Raw genomic sequence first — 15,456 nt, forward strand, 5'->3', positions numbered from 1 at the left:
TGTGGCATGATAGGTAAACCATTTACCTGTGACGTGGAGGTGCACTTAGATTGATATGCCTGTCTGGCTTCTTCCAAGTTTATAGTTCCTAAAGACGAAATCAAACAGGAACAGCGAGATCAGTGGCAGAGGTAGCGAGGATGTTTTCATCAGTGTCTTCGTCTTCGGCGCTCTCTTTTCACTACTCTCTGCACCTCAACTCTTCCGACTATGTTTCTGTATACCCTTTTCTCGTTGGGTTCTCGCACAGGCCTACAATCAAACGCACCTTTATTATCTCATCTCGTAAAACTCTCTCTCTCTCTCTCTCTCTCTCTCGCTCTCTCGCTCTCTCATCTGCTGATGGGCGTACATTTCAATCCAATTCATTTCAGGGGCGAGGGCTTCTTCCGGCGGGTTATCAAGTAACGAAAAAAGACAGCAGTTTTTCGAAAGATACGGGATAGACCCAGCTGATTTTGAAGGCCCAAAAGTTGTACGTTCGGTTTCTTTCACATACTTTCTCTCTGTTCTCTTTTTCTTAACTAGACTTCAGAAATATATATCGGTTTGCATTCCCCGTATTGCTTTCAGGTGAGGAGCAGAGAGAAGGAAAAGAAGAAGGGGAAAGGAGAAAGGGTCATACTTCCCCAGGAGCCAAAGCCACCTCGCACTACTCATATGTTGCTTCAGGTATATGAAGTTGATATTTTTAATGGAATTGGATCTCTTCCTGCTCTTTGCTTTCGATCATTTAAATGGATTGATATGTCTTCTATCTAATACATGCGGACATTCCCAATCCTTGTACTATGTGCTGATGGTTTAGTCCGTATTATTTATTCTTCTCTTATTTTCTAAAAATATGAACTCTACGCTTTTTATCGTACTTTTTGTTAATAAAACTAGTGTAAAATTTTCTCTCCTGTAAATTTCTTGCTATGGTATCAGAGCTGTGACTTACAGTGAATATCATGGCGTTGATTTTTTAAATTTTTTTAAAGAAAATCGTACTGTTGATAATTCAATAACCATTTTGCTTGAAACGAGTTCACATGTCATAAACTCTTGACAGAACAGCCACATGGGGGTTTGCTAGTGTGGTATGTTCGTTTCAAGTCTCACTTGTATTCGGACGTGCGTGTAACTAACATTTTAATGAAAAATAAAAAAAGGAACTCATATAAGCTAATGAGCAACATTCCATCTTGGTCATGCCTAGCTGCTAAACAAAGTACTTACTGGAGTCTTCATTCAAATTGCTGGACCAACTAAATCTTGAATTATCGTTGGTGGGATTTATCACACCACTGTGAACAGCGTGTCTCATGACTATGGTCACTGTAATACCTGGAGCAATCAGATATGCCTCCCACTATGCCTGAAGATTATATCCTGGAGATTGCATATTCTTAGCCAATCCAAAACCTTGCTTTCCAAAATAAGCTGCAATGACCTCACTATTTCATGTTTTGCTCTTGAACAAACAGTATGCAACAAATGGCATCTTTGGCTTGCACTAGTTGGAGTTACTAGGGAAAGTGAGTATTCCATTGAGTATGACACTGCACAACCAGAGAAGTGTAGGGTCTTTGTACAGGCCTCTGAGAATTTTCTTTCTTCTTCATCCTCATGTCCTGGGTGACTGTCTGCAGAGTTGGATTCTTACAACTGTCCATCATGTTAAGACGCCTTGCTGCAATGTTGAATTCTTGTAACTGTCCATCATGCTGATGAGTTTGGGGATTTAGAGAAAGAAGGATGAAAGATAGAGAGCGAAAGAGATGAGTGTGGGGAAAAACTTTGGAGGGAGGAAAGAGATGAGTGTGGGGAAAAACTTTGGAGGGAGGAAAGAGATGAGTGTAGGGAAAAACTTTGGAGGGAGGAAAGAGATGAGTGTGGGGAAAAACTTTGGAGAGAAGAGAGAGATGCGGCAAATAGAATGGGAATCAAACATAATGAGCCCTCAGCCCCTAATTTTCTTATTAATGAACAATAATATATTGGACAAAAACACCCCTCATTGAAGGTGAGCGTAAAAAAGTAATCAAAATATTAAAATACAACTAAATAAAAGACGCATTGAACTTCCTACTCTAACTTAATATTCCAACACCCCTCAAATTGGAGCTTATAAATCATAACTGTCCAACTTGAAAGACACCTTTTTAACAGTGTAAAAGCCAATGCCTTGAAACTGTCAGCAATTTGGTTCTTGGATGGAACATTTTTTGTATGGATAACCCCCTCTTTTCTTTTATCTCTTTAAAATTGATAGTTGACCTGAATATGCTTTGTGCGCTCGTGAAATACAAGATTCATAGCAACATGAATAGCAGCTTGACTATCACAATATAAACTCATATGTTCTTTGACTAGCAAATGCCATTCCTATTACAAGGATTTTAACCACATCATCTCAAATAAGAGTGATGGCTAGATATTCTGCCTTAGCACTATATCTTGCTACTACACTTTGTTCTTTCTTAGCGAAGTGACCAAATATACTCTTACCAAGGTACAATATCTTGATATAGAGATTCTATCATCATGAAGTCCTGCCAAATCCGCATAGGCAAAACCTTCCACTCGAATATGCCCATGTGTTTTATAAAACAGCCTTTGACTTGGAGACTTCTTCAAATACCTCAAAATCTTTTTCAATGCGAACCCATGAGAAATTTAAGGATTGTGCATATATTGACTAACACTCGTTAGAAAAGAAATATTTGGTCTCATCATATTGAGATAAATCTGCTTTCCTACTAACCTTCTGAAATGGTTGGGATCTTGTAAAACACCATCTTCATTTGATTCAAAAGTCAGACTACCTAACACCACTGTCTCTTTTAGTCAGTCAAGTACATACTTCCTTTGAGATAAAACTATGCCAAAATGTTGATTGAACCTCTTCAATCTCAATAAAATGTATAAAAAACCCATGATCCTTTGTTTGAAATTTTCATGTAAGAGGTTACATGTTTTTATCTCTTCTTTATCACTCCAAGTGAGAACAATATGATCCACATATACAGCTATGAGTGTTAATCCCTTCTCTTTTTCAAAAATACCAAGCGATCCACCACGCATCTCTTGAATACAAAACCAATCACTAACATACTGAATTTATCAAACTGCACCCTTAGGGATTGCTTCAAACCATGCATAGATTTGTTCAACTTACACACTCTTTATCTCTTAACCACAAGTACAGGTGGTTGTCTATATAAACTTCCTTGTAGTGATCATCATTAAGAAATTCCTTGTGGAGAGCACCATTAAGAAAGGCATTCTTTGCATCCGGTTGATGGATTGACAACCATAAGTTGTAGAAATGGTTATCAAAACCCAGATTGAATTCAGTTTTGCAACAAGAGAAAGTTTCTAAATAGGTCAACACCCAAGTTTGATTCTGGTACATACCTCTCATCTTTAATTTCGTCGCTGCTCTCCAATTTAAATGATTAAGAGCTTCTTGTTATGAGTATGAAGTAGATATAGATGTCATACTGATAAGAAGGTGCAATAATTGGGTGACAAATAATGAGTAGAAACAAAATTCAAAATCGGGTGAGAAGTATTGGCTGTTGAGTTTAGGATCTTTGAATTTAATCAAAGCAATAGGTCTATCATCTAAAGAAGGGGCATAAACCACCGGTGGCAAGGATGGAGAATGATTTACCTCAATGGGAACAACATACAACACATGTGATGGAGTATGCTGATGAGCACTTGACTTTTCATTCTCTGATATGGGTGGTTGATTTTGTTGCATATGCCTTCGAAGTTATGTTTTCAATGAAGGACATGTAGTCGTTTGATCAATATGCCCAATAGGTTTAGGCAGAATTTCTAAGGAGTTTGACATTGATTTTGGTTCATTGGAAGTGTAAAGTGGAATATTTTCAAAGAGATGACATCAGCAGAGGTGAGTATTTTCCTTAAAGTGGATGATAGCAAATGTAACCTTTTTGAATTTGAGTACTCCCAAAAAATAAATTTGAGGGTGCATGCATCAAGTGTTTTTCCCTCAAGAGACAGTACGAAAAAAAATATACCAGAATACACATGGAGTTAATGGAAACAATTTCTTTCTATGGAGCTGAAACAAAGAAGGGAGTCTCATTGTTAACAACAGTAAATGGCACATGCAGTAAGAACAGCATATGGCCAAAAAAAATTGAGCGTTATTCATGGAGATTAAAAAGACCCTTGCAACCTCTGACAAGTGCCTATTCTTCCTCTTGGCTACCATTTTTGTTGTGGTCTATATGCACATGATGTTTATTGTCTAATGCCCTTTTCTATACAAAATGTTGACAAATTTGAGGATAGATATTCCCTAGTGTTGTTAGATTAAAAAACCTTTGAGCATAAAATTGCATACAAACCATTTCACAAAATGGTAGAAATATGGAAACAATTGTATACAATCTTTTATTAAATAAAACTACGTAAATGAGAGTAGTCATTTACGAAAGTAACAACATATTGATATTGTGTAATATGTGAGAATGCATTGAATCCCTAGACGTAAGAAAAAAACTACAGAAAAATGATTCAAAGTACTTTTCCCCTCAAGCTTAAAAAAATTGTGGCTTTTATGGGTCTTTGGATTTTGAGCTTGCACTTATCTCTGACACACTCATACTCTTTCGCCCCTTAAGTTGAGATAGTTTGCTATTCAAGGGGAGATTGAGGGACACAGAGAAGAAAATTTGAAACTGATATAAAGATGATTTTGAACACAAAATAGTTATAATAATCAAGAAAAGTTAGCCACTAGAGGATGACAGTAGAAACCCACTCAAAGGCAGTAATAAAACCCACTAAGACTAATAGAAAGTCACCAAGGACAATATCACTCATTGGTAGCACAATAAGAAGACCAATCAAGGATCTTAAACGAAGGGATTGATATCTCAATTCTCAAACCAAGTGAAGAAAAAATTTCTAACACAAAATTTGGACTAGGTGAAGTAACTAAACGTCTGAATCAAAATCAAGAGTTTTTAAACAGAAATATAAGGAATTAGTCTTAAAAAGTAGGAGAGAATCCACACTATACGAAATGGAATAACAGACGGGTAGAATAACATTTTCAAATAACACAAAAAACTTATAGGGGATCAATATTGACAAAAGAGTGACACCATGACTAATCCAAAGTGCATAATAGTATAAAATATGAATGGTGGAGACATAATTAACCATAAGAAATCAGCGAGCAAAAAAGACCAAAAAATCGACCAACAAAAAGACCATAATATTAACCAGAAATTTGACCACTATAGGTACCAATAAATAGACTCATAAATTCAACTGAGGATTGAATCAGAAATTTGAGAAGCAAACCTCACCAGAAGCAACAAACAAATTTCTGGTGATATTGTGTCCACATGACTAACCTTTTCCATCTATTGTACCATTATACTCTGTTATTGTAAAATCCTTGAGATTCTGACCATGAATAAGACTTCCGCAGTGTGTCCCAGGATGTTCTCGTCCATATGAAGGCAATGGAGGCATGAGTGGCCAGTATTTCTCATTCTTGATTCCAAGTATAATAGCATATTTAGCAAGAAATAGTGTCATGAGACTCATAAGGTTAAATGGCGCCATAAGCCGAACAGGGAGAAATTGTGCAACCCAACAAAAAAGTCAAATAGAGAGAACCGGAAAGAAGGAAAATAAGGGACTAGGAAGACTAGAAGAACAAAGATGACAACATGTTTTTTTGAGATTTGACCCTGTCAATTTGGAAACCCTATTTTTGTATTGTGTTGAAATTTGTAGGAAAAAAAGAGATGAAAAAATTAGGGTTTTTAGACCTATCTCCCCTAGTTATAGAATAAGCAATATGAATTTCTATGTCCCTGCAACTCATTAAGAATGCTTGTTGACAAGGTTAGTTTGGGACTTGTTAATAATAAAGAAACTTGTCAATAGAATGTATTGGAGGGCTTCTCCAGAAAGTTACCCTAGTTTGGCCTCTACTAACTGCACCGTCAGATGCTTGGAGCATCAACTTTATTAGCAGCACTCTAGCTAATGAGCCAACAGATCTGGTTTTTTGGAGTCAACTATCTACCATGGTGTTGCGACCTCGGCTTGGGAACTGACTTGCCTTCTAGTAAACCAAGTTGGATTCCTGATATGGTCAGGTCACCGTCCGGATTGGGAAGACTTGGGGTGAGTCTGACCCCCAAATCCGACCTGCCCCCTCCCAAATCCAAGACAACCCAACTGAGTTGCGAGTCAACTGGCCGAGTCGGAACACTATGGTTTACAAATGGAATAGTATCTATAATTTTGGTTAAAAACATGGCCACTTAGGAGTAGGATGTTGTATGTCCAAACAAGGCCATATGACTAAAAGTTTCTGGACAAATGTGGAAAGTTAAATGTTAAATAAAGTAACTATTCTATGCCTAAATTTTAAAAAGTGTTCTTCGTTAGAAAAGTTAAATGTTAAATAAATAACCATTATACCCTTAAATTAAAAAATAAAATAAAATCTAAAGCAGAATAGGGCTGACCCATTCCTTTATTTTTCTACAAGATCTTGGCACTGGAATGTATAGCTTGAATTGGACATTTTCATTTTGACATATGAAAGAAATTAGGTTTGAGAAATTTGCTTCAAGTTTTAGGCACTCGTGTGCTGGTGTCCTTTGTTTTTCTGTTCCCCTTTTGGTTTTCTAATCCTGATTCTGGTCGATCCATATGTTTGTCCGTGAAGAATTTATGTGGTCTGTATTATGTGAAGGGTTAATCTCATACATAACTACGTTTTTTTATGGCTGTTTGAGTTTTGACAGTCTATTGATGTTGTAGTAACTGAGAGATCGATGAAACTCATGAATCTTTATTGAGATCACTGTATTACGTTTAATTCACTTAATAATCTGAAACACAGGTTCTAGGAGGGACTGTGCGGAGAAGGAAGTTGCGATCACCAAAGGGCATGGATGTGCGTCCCATGATGGAAGTTGTGAGGGGTGCAACATTCGACATCTTGCAGGTACCATTGAGCATTGATTCTTCAGGTTATTAAGGTTTTTTGGATTCTGTTGATGGGAAAAATAAATTATTTTAGGTCTGTAAATTGGATGCTTGAAGTTCACCCGTGTCCTTAAGCATTTTCTTTGGTTTCTTTTTAACTGCATACTTTCTTGAATAGGTAGCCGGTGGATGTCCTGCTGCTTTGAGGCCAGGTCGTTGGTTGGATCTGTACAGTGGGACTGGATCTGTTGGAATTGAAGCCATTAGCCGTGGATGTTCAAAGGTGCATTTTGAAATATAACTGAGCAGTATAAACCCTTGATGCTAGTGCATTTTGATGTTTTTTTTTTTTGTCTTTAATTTTTGTGGGTTCCTTATCTAGTCTTGTTTCTTGTGTCTTAATAACGAGAGAGCAATGTCTTATCTCTGTCAAAAGAGAAAAGAAATTAAGAGGGCAGAGTCTTGATAACCAGGCAATTATTTATGTGCATGGCAAGAATCGGTTGTGCATGTCATAATTTTTTTCTAGTGATTTACATTAAAATAGCAAAATACTGTTAGAAACACCTTGGAACCTTCTCTATGATTGTGAAATGTGGACTTTGGTTAGTTAGTGTTTTTGTAATTATTGCTCTTCTCCTGCCTTAGAAATTTTATTTTTGATTTCAGGTTCATTTTGTTGAGATGGATCCTTGGGTTGTATCTGAAGTCTTAAGGCCAAACTTAGAAACCACTGGATTCCTTGATGTTTCAACCATACATACAGTTTCTGTGGAAAATTTCCTGAAGCGAGCTCAACAATTTCAAGGTATTTGTGTTTTGGTATTTGATTGTCCAAAACTTAGTCCTTCTGAATGAGGATTTAGCTTCATGTTTCATGGTTACAGGCGTGAGAGTTAAAAAACTTTTTCAAGTATGTATTGCTGTGAGTCCTGACTACAAGAAATCTTGCTCTATTTTTATTTGACGTTGCTCAGGGAAAGATGGACCATTTGATTACATTAGTGTGACGCCTCCATACACAGCTGTAGATTATGGGGTCTTAATGGATCAACTTTCACACTCCCCTTTTGTTGGAGAAGATACCTTTATTGTAAGCTACTACATATGCTTAGTCTTGAGACAAGTTGTCCTATACACGACCTCTGATTTACTTTCTTATGGTATATCAGGTAGTGGAGTATCCCTTTGGAACTGTTATGTTGGACACGTGTGGATATCTTGTGAAGGTACAAATTATCTTTAGAACACACTGTTACGGATATACAAAGCCGTCACTGTTGAATATTATTTCCAAAATTGGTGAATTAATCATGAAAAGTTTTTGTGGCTTCTCTTGCTTCTTGTTCATTTTTTATCCTCTTGATGTGAACCTGTTATAGATAGCTGATCGGCGCTTTGGCCGAACAAACTTGGCAATGTATGGGCCCACTTGGTCCCAGAAGAAGAAGTCAGTAGCTTCAACAAGAATGATTGCCTCACAGTAGAAAATCGACCAAACAGAAGTCTTCTCTAAGAATTTGCAGCTGCTTGATGGTTTGTCACACTTGTTCTTATTAAAATTTCCATCAACCACTGTCTTTCTTATCGTTGATAATCATCTATCAACATTGCGAAGTACCAACCACAGGAATGTTTGGTGCTCCTAGGATTCTGGAAGGGCTGCTTGTAGAGCTGTAACCTGGAAAGCAATTATTGAGGTACTTCGTCATCTGGTTGTACTGATTATTGGAGGTACTTCAATTCGATTTACTGGTTGCTACCTCTAATTGGTACATATAATCTGTTAGTTATGTGTTGGTCTTCTCCTTTTAATCGGTTAACGTAATTTGTTGCAGGTGAATCCATAAGCTAATTTGCTGGTAGCATCGAAGGCCTGCTGTTTTATTTTGCAGTTTATACAGTTGACATATTCAGAGTTGGATTGGTGATTGGGAAAAACAAAAAGCAAAATACAAGTTTTATCAAGGAGGATGCATGGTACAGACTAGAGACTTTTTCTTTTTCTTTTTGGTAAATGGATCCATTTGCTATATATATTTTTTCCTCCTGAAGTTACCTTTTCAAGTAAATAGGTATTTCCTTAAAAAAAAAAAACTGTTTGAATACATGAACTTATCACAAAATGAAAAGCTAAAACTTCAAGTAGAACTCTTTTTGGAAAGGCATGAAAACCAAACTTTTCTAAAGATCCATGGGAAAGCTAAATCTGGGCCATGCAGTTCCAAAACCAAAATAATTGAAATGACTGAGCAACACATTCTTTCATGAATCTCTATCTCATCCATAGAATCTCAAACATTTTGGACAGGGCCATACAGTTTTATTTCCTCAAATTTGAAACATTCAAAGCTAATCAAGGTCGGGCACCTTGTTTCCAACAACTTTATTTTATAAAATAGAATGGTACTTAAAACAAAACAGTAACTAAAAAACACTTGAAACTGGTGTCTCAAGCACCGAACTTGGATTTGATGTCATTCACCAGCTGTTCGTCGATTTGGAAAGCTTTTGCCAGTATCTCACCTGGAATGGTGGGTTTTGAACCGAAGAGAGTGGGAGAAAGAAGTACAGCTCCAGGTTGCTGGCTGTTGAAAACAGTAATAGCAAGAGCCTTACCCTTGCCAACATTATACTGGAAATGCACCAGTCCCTTGGGAATCACAAAGATTTCTCCGGGTCTTACTACCTTTGAGAATAACAAATTACCTGTGCTTACAAAACCAACAAACAGCCTTCCCTGGAGTACCAGAACCAGTTCTGTTGCACGGGGATGAGAGTGAGGTATGTTGAGGCCTCCTGGAGCATAATCTACTCGGTTCATGGACAGTCCAAGGGTGTTCAGACCAGGGAAGCTCAAAACGTTTGCTGAAGTAACGTTGGCACCAAAGGGGTTTGCCGAGGTGTTAGCCTGTTTGGCCAGGCCGGTGAAGAAGAAATCTTGTGCTGTGACAGTGGATGCAGGTTTGCAGGTGAACCCATTAACCAGAACTTTGGAATCGAGGTCTGCAACACAAAAGTCTTGAAGAGGGTCCGGATCCGAATGGCAGGGAGAGAGGAAAGCCAGCGTTAGACAGACAATTAAGAACATCAGTGAGCTTCCAGCGTAGGAGAAGGCCGCCATTGTTGTGCCTCTGCTTTTCTTTGGAAGATAGAAAACATTTCCACACCCACGTATATATATTCACATCTATGTTGAACCGTTCTAAATCCACTTTAAAACAACAAACACTGCTATCAACATACTAAAAATCAACTCATCCATCTCTTCATATAAGAAAATTTCAAATAACAATAAACTAGTCATCAATCATGTTGAATACTTGATTTTGATAACTACAAGTTCAAGTTTGAATGAGTTAATTGACACAGACTTATAAGAACTCATACTTTTCCTAACTACTGGGTCTCCAATAGTTGGTAGAATTTAGGTTTTGGGTATAAACAATTACTTGAGGTTTGGGTATTACACTTGGTTTTGACAGGTTCTTCCTCTATGAAAATGGATAAAAACTGACCACAAGTTCTTCTTCTTGGTAGATGGAAGGGTGGAGGGTGTGGGAACCCTCTCTCATAATTAAGTCAATGGAGTAGGACCACCACCACCTATCTGTAGTCCTTGCTAATGTTGAAAGAGAGGAGAGAGAGAGAGAGCTTACGTCCCCTATTCGACGTCACGAAGAATTTTCTGAAAAAACACTAGCTGATTGGACCAACTATTTCTCCGATTTAACACGCAACCTTACCTTGTAAACTTGGTTTTAAGCTATTTTGGGTCCTACAAGAAGTTGACCTAGACCAAGGACTAGGTCAAATTGAACCCAATTCGATTGGCTTATTAGATATGGTTTTTATAACGTTGCCATAAAATTACTCTTATGCTTGAAGTCCACAACTACTCTTTGGCGACTAGTCCTTGGTGACTTTGAAGTCTTCCTCAAAAATATGCTTATATAGGGTTTAATGACTTTAATTTTATTGATTTTCAGGATTTCATGGATTTAGCCTATGGAGAAAAAGAGAGAGACACCTATTGAGAGAAAACAAGAATAAGAAGAGGTTATGGACTTGTTGTCCTAACCCTCCACCTAAGTTCAATTTATAAATTAATCAAACTTCAATATGTCAATTATACATGTAGAATTTAACTTAATTACATCAATGCCATCTCCATAAGATGACTCTTTATTTACCATTTTACTTATCGGTCTTCTCCTTGATCTATGGGCCTTGAACTTATCTTCTGTATCTCTTGGATTTGTGGGCCTTCCCTGGTTTTATGGGCTTGAAGTCATCTTCTAATACACTTGGATGTGTGGGTTTTCTTTAGTCGTGTGGGCTTGGGCCTATCTACCAACACTCCCCCTTAAGCTGGGGGTGAGAGAACATCATGAACACCCAATTTGCTACAAATAGTGTATATGATTTTTTTGTTTAAAATGGCAGTCCTTCAATATTACAATTATACTCCCCCTCACGTTGGTAGTCTCTTCCATAAGGCCCAATTGGCATAAGTTAAGTGACAATAAAATCACTCCAAGTCATATGATATCGTTCCATACTCCAGTTATAACTCATGTTGGATGTAGGGCACATTCCTTTCTTTTATAGGTAGTGGGTTTATATGCAATACTCACAAGTGTAATAAAACTCCTCCATCACTGTGTCCCTCCACAAGACACTAACTCTCAAATGGTATGAGTAACTAATTAAGCTGGGTAACGGGTAATTACTCGAAAAATAATATTTTGGGGCCACTTTGGCTTTCTTCATCATCAGAATAGCCAATGCTGACAACAATCGGCAATAGAGCAGTCCTTCAATAATAATGTCTCAGTCAAAGAGACACAATAGCAACTGAAATGGACTTGGGTCCAATAACATGTACCAAATAATAAAAATTCTTGTAAAAGGACCCATGAAATAATCCGATGCGAGTATTTGCACCAAGGAATATACTACCAATACTTCAAAATAATAATCCAACTGGAGAAAAAGAATCGAGTCGCTTTGAGTCAAATAGTAGACCAATATAGCTGAGTCACGGAAGAAGTATGTATAGAACTTGGGACTTGGACCCATATAACTGAGGCAGAAAATAAGTGGGTTGAGTTAGGGTGACTCGAGTTAACACAGCATAACAGAACAAAGCTCGGGTCAGCATGGTGGCTGGGTGAACTCGGCCCGATCCGGGTTGGGTCAGAACACGCGCGGCCCGGCCCGAGACTCAGGACCAACGCTGGATTTAATTTTTCCTTAGGAAAAATTAATTCGGCGATAACGTTCTTCTTCACCGCTGCAGCAAGTCGTCATCCCCACGGCGCCGAACAGAGCGGCCCACTGCCTCCCCCCGACGCTGGCTCCCGAACATGGCGGGACAGCAGAAAAAACTCGGCAGAAGGGGGAGGAAGACGGCCTGGAAATTTTCCCGTAATAAGAAATAGCACCGACAATCAAGCAGGAAACCAGAGATGCGCAATGGAGGAGTTTCCGAAAAAAAATTCTTCCCGGGAAATCAGCAATATGATGAAGCCTCAATAATAGAGATTAATCCAGATATGGAGACGTCCAAAACTGCAATAGATATCTTCACACGGCGGGGAATAATTCAATCCATAAACCGAGAAATCAGCAACGTCGGCAAATTTCTGTTTGCAGATTTATTCTCGGCAGAGGCAATAACGCAGCAATGACAGCAAGATCCAGCAGATAAGGATATCTTAAAACAGTGTGGAATGACGACAAAACTTCCGCAGGCAGAGAGCAGTGCTGGCATTCTTCCGAATTGGTTTCAAGATTCGAATGGAAATCAAAAACTTGCTAGGAGATTAAGGATGACATCAGAAGATACCCCCAGTAGATAAGATACGATACGATGAACCATGAAGATCTCTCCGACTAGTAATGTCTTTGCGGGAACAGATCGGTTTACGATAATCAGCCAACTCAGAAAAAACTTTCCAGAGATCAGTAAAATTCCAGCGTGAGTCCAGGAAGAAGCTTTGATCTTTGCATGATAAAGGGATGTCCAAAAACGAAAAATTTAGAACATAAATCCTGCAGTTAACAACGCTGAAGCCGAACAGAGATACTAAACAGATATCGTGAGCTTCTGATAAAAATAGCAACGTCCCAAAGAAATGTATAATCTCCTAGTCTTTCTTTTTCATGCTCTGTTCAGCCTCCGAGACGATGGCCACGATCTGTTGAAGCCGATCGGTTTTTGGAGAGAAAAAAAAAACGTCTTGTGCGGAGTGCGAACTCTTTTTTTTTCATTGATGTGAAATGTCAAGGATGCTTCAACATCCCGCACTTGTCCAAAAGCGTAGTCCAGAGCTTGACGAAGAAGAAGCCAAGCAGACCCACGACAACACTCAGTGAGGGAATAGTACCTGTGGTGAGATTAAGCTTCATCACAATAAAATTGAAAAATATCCCCAACAACGCACCGACGGTGAACGCACTGACAGTGAGCTGCTCCCCCCATGTCGGCATCCTCCACGGAGAGCTCCTTCTCCTTGCTCCTCCTAGGGAACTCAAGTCTTGTTGAGGATAAACAACAAGACGAACTCTGAAAGCATCAGAGGGAGAAGAGATATACATGCGACCATCAAAGTGAAGTGCCCCAATCTTCACCATTATTGAACAAAATTTTGAGCACTAGGTTCCAGGACACTCTCAATACAATAATCAACTGCCAAATGGATGAATTCCATATGATCAAATACATGTATGCCGAAATTGATGAAAGAGTGTTTTATTACAACAATGAGCCTAGCCCCACCACACAATGGTGGGTAGGGAGGGAAGACTGAGGGTCCTTCCCCATCATTTAGGGAATTGGAGAAAGAACCCACTATCACTCTCCTTCCCATTTTTGGTATTGTTATGGGAGAAGCATTGGGATTGATCCTAACTAGGACTCAATTTATGTGAGCTACATGGTTCACTTATATGCACATATATAAAGTAAAATTTTATTTGTGTAAGGGCATTTTTTATCTTTTTATTATATTAAAGATAGATTTGACTAACTATATTGAAATGGTAGAGGTAAATTAGTAGGGAATTTTAGTGATATTTTTCAAAAACTTTTTTGAACCTCGATCAATCGGGTTTGACCATTGGTGTATGCGGTGCATGCAAAGAAGAATTTGATCATTATCTCATTTTTTTCTAACTATTTTTTAGAATAATAATGGACAAAATTTTCTTTTCTTTCCTAGGTGTTGGGACCTTTAGGATTGCCAAATCTCTTTCTCCCGTGGATTGGATGTTAGTGACAGCGGCTAGCCAATACAACCCAACAGACTAATCTGTTAGGTGCGGAAAGCTACCGCTTACAAAAGTGGACGGAACCACTCTGACACCCACCCCACCCATTCTTAACCACCTCTCACAGGATTTGAACGCGGGACGTGGCGTACCCAGCTCTGATACCATGACAGCGGCTAGCCAATACAATCTAACAAACCGATCTGTTAGGTGCAAAAAGCTACCGCCTACCAAAGTGGATGGAACCACTCTCACAACTAGAGCGAGGGAACAGTACTGGAAAGGGGAAGAGGCGGGGAAATCATTTTAATCTTCAGTACCATCTAATTATTCTCCATCAGTTATAAAGGACTGTATTAACTAATGAACAAGCAATCGAAGTAGGAAGTGCGATAAAGTTTTATTTCCTCGATGACATTGGGGAGGAGCACACTATTCCCCTACATACAAATGGATGTAATGAGATCAAACAGGTATATATCTAACCACCAAACTTCGATTTAATGTCATTCACCAGCTTTTCGTCAATGCGGAAAGCTCTGGCCAGTATCTCACTTGGAATACTGGGTTTTGAACCGAAGAGAGCCGGAGAAAGAAGAGCAGCGCCACCGTTTTGGCTGTTGAAAACCGCAACAGCAGTAGCCTTACCTTTCCCAACATTACGCTGGTAATGTATCAACCCCGTCGGAATCACAAAAATTTCTCCGGGCTTCACTACCTTTGAGTATAACACATTGCTTGTACTCACAAAAGCGATAAGCACCCGTCCCTTGAGCACCAGAACCAGCTCGGTTGCACGAGGATGAGTGTGAGGAATGACGACTCCTCCCGGAGCGTAATCGACTCGGTTCATGGACAGTCCAAGGGTGTTCAGACCTGGGAAGCTCATAACGGTTCCAAAAATAACGCCGGCACCAAAGGGTGTTGAAGAGGTGTTAGCCGCTTTGGCCAGGCCGCCGAAGAAGAAATCTTCTGCTGTTACGGCGGATGCGGGTTTGCAGGGATAGCCGTTGACCTGCAGTTTGGATCCGAGGTCCGCAACGCAGAAGTCTTGGAGAGAGTCGGGGTCGGAATGACAGGGAGAGAGGAAAAACAGCGTTAGAGAAAGGATTAGATAGATGGGTGAGGTTCCAGTGAAGGAGACGGCCATTGTTGTGCCTCTGCTCTTCCTTTCCTGTTCTCTATCGAAGTCGGAAG

General features: G+C 39.0%; 3 protein-coding genes across 6 annotated transcripts; 1 reads left to right on the forward strand and 2 right to left on the reverse strand.

Moving 5' to 3' along the window:
• The first annotated feature begins 8 nt into the window (after positions 1–8).
• On the forward strand, positions 9–11,029 carry LOC137952523 (uncharacterized). 4 transcript variants are annotated; one of them, XM_068799601.1, is made up of 12 exons: positions 9–285; positions 375–475; positions 574–672; positions 6,899–7,003; positions 7,163–7,267; positions 7,654–7,792; positions 7,962–8,077; positions 8,157–8,213; positions 8,367–8,520; positions 8,615–8,684; positions 8,823–8,964; positions 10,974–11,029. In XM_068799601.1, the coding sequence occupies exons 1-9, from the start codon at positions 141–143 to the stop codon at positions 8,469–8,471; spliced, it is 972 nt and encodes a 323-aa protein (XP_068655702.1). In that variant the 5' UTR covers positions 9–140; the 3' UTR covers positions 8,472–8,520; positions 8,615–8,684; positions 8,823–8,964; positions 10,974–11,029. The 4 variants fall into 4 exon arrangements, with proteins under 4 accessions (XP_068655702.1, XP_068655703.1, XP_068655700.1 ...); XM_068799602.1 differs by lacking the exon at positions 10,974–11,029 and having other exon boundaries at positions 8,615–8,718; positions 8,823–9,038; XM_068799599.1 differs by lacking the exon at positions 10,974–11,029 and having other exon boundaries at positions 8,823–9,038.
• Positions 9,301–10,119, reverse strand: LOC137953763 (germin-like protein subfamily T member 2). The gene has a single exon (XM_068801262.1). The coding sequence runs from the start codon at positions 10,106–10,108 to the stop codon at positions 9,437–9,439; it is 672 nt and encodes a 223-aa protein (XP_068657363.1). The 5' UTR covers positions 10,109–10,119; the 3' UTR covers positions 9,301–9,436.
• A 3,611-nt stretch (positions 11,030–14,640) lies between the features above and the next one.
• On the reverse strand, positions 14,641–15,456 carry LOC137953853 (germin-like protein subfamily T member 2). The gene has a single exon (XM_068801378.1). It carries the CDS (start codon positions 15,407–15,409, stop codon positions 14,741–14,743), a length of 669 nt encoding a protein of 222 aa, XP_068657479.1. The 5' UTR covers positions 15,410–15,456; the 3' UTR covers positions 14,641–14,740.

The sequence above is a fragment of the Aristolochia californica genome, unplaced genomic scaffold, assembly GCF_029961685.1.
Source record: "Aristolochia californica isolate CCGP_79_NKW_82.1479 unplaced genomic scaffold, dmAriCali1.0.hap1 SCAF_16, whole genome shotgun sequence".
Classification (NCBI taxonomy): Eukaryota; Viridiplantae; Streptophyta; class Magnoliopsida; order Piperales; family Aristolochiaceae; genus Aristolochia; species Aristolochia californica.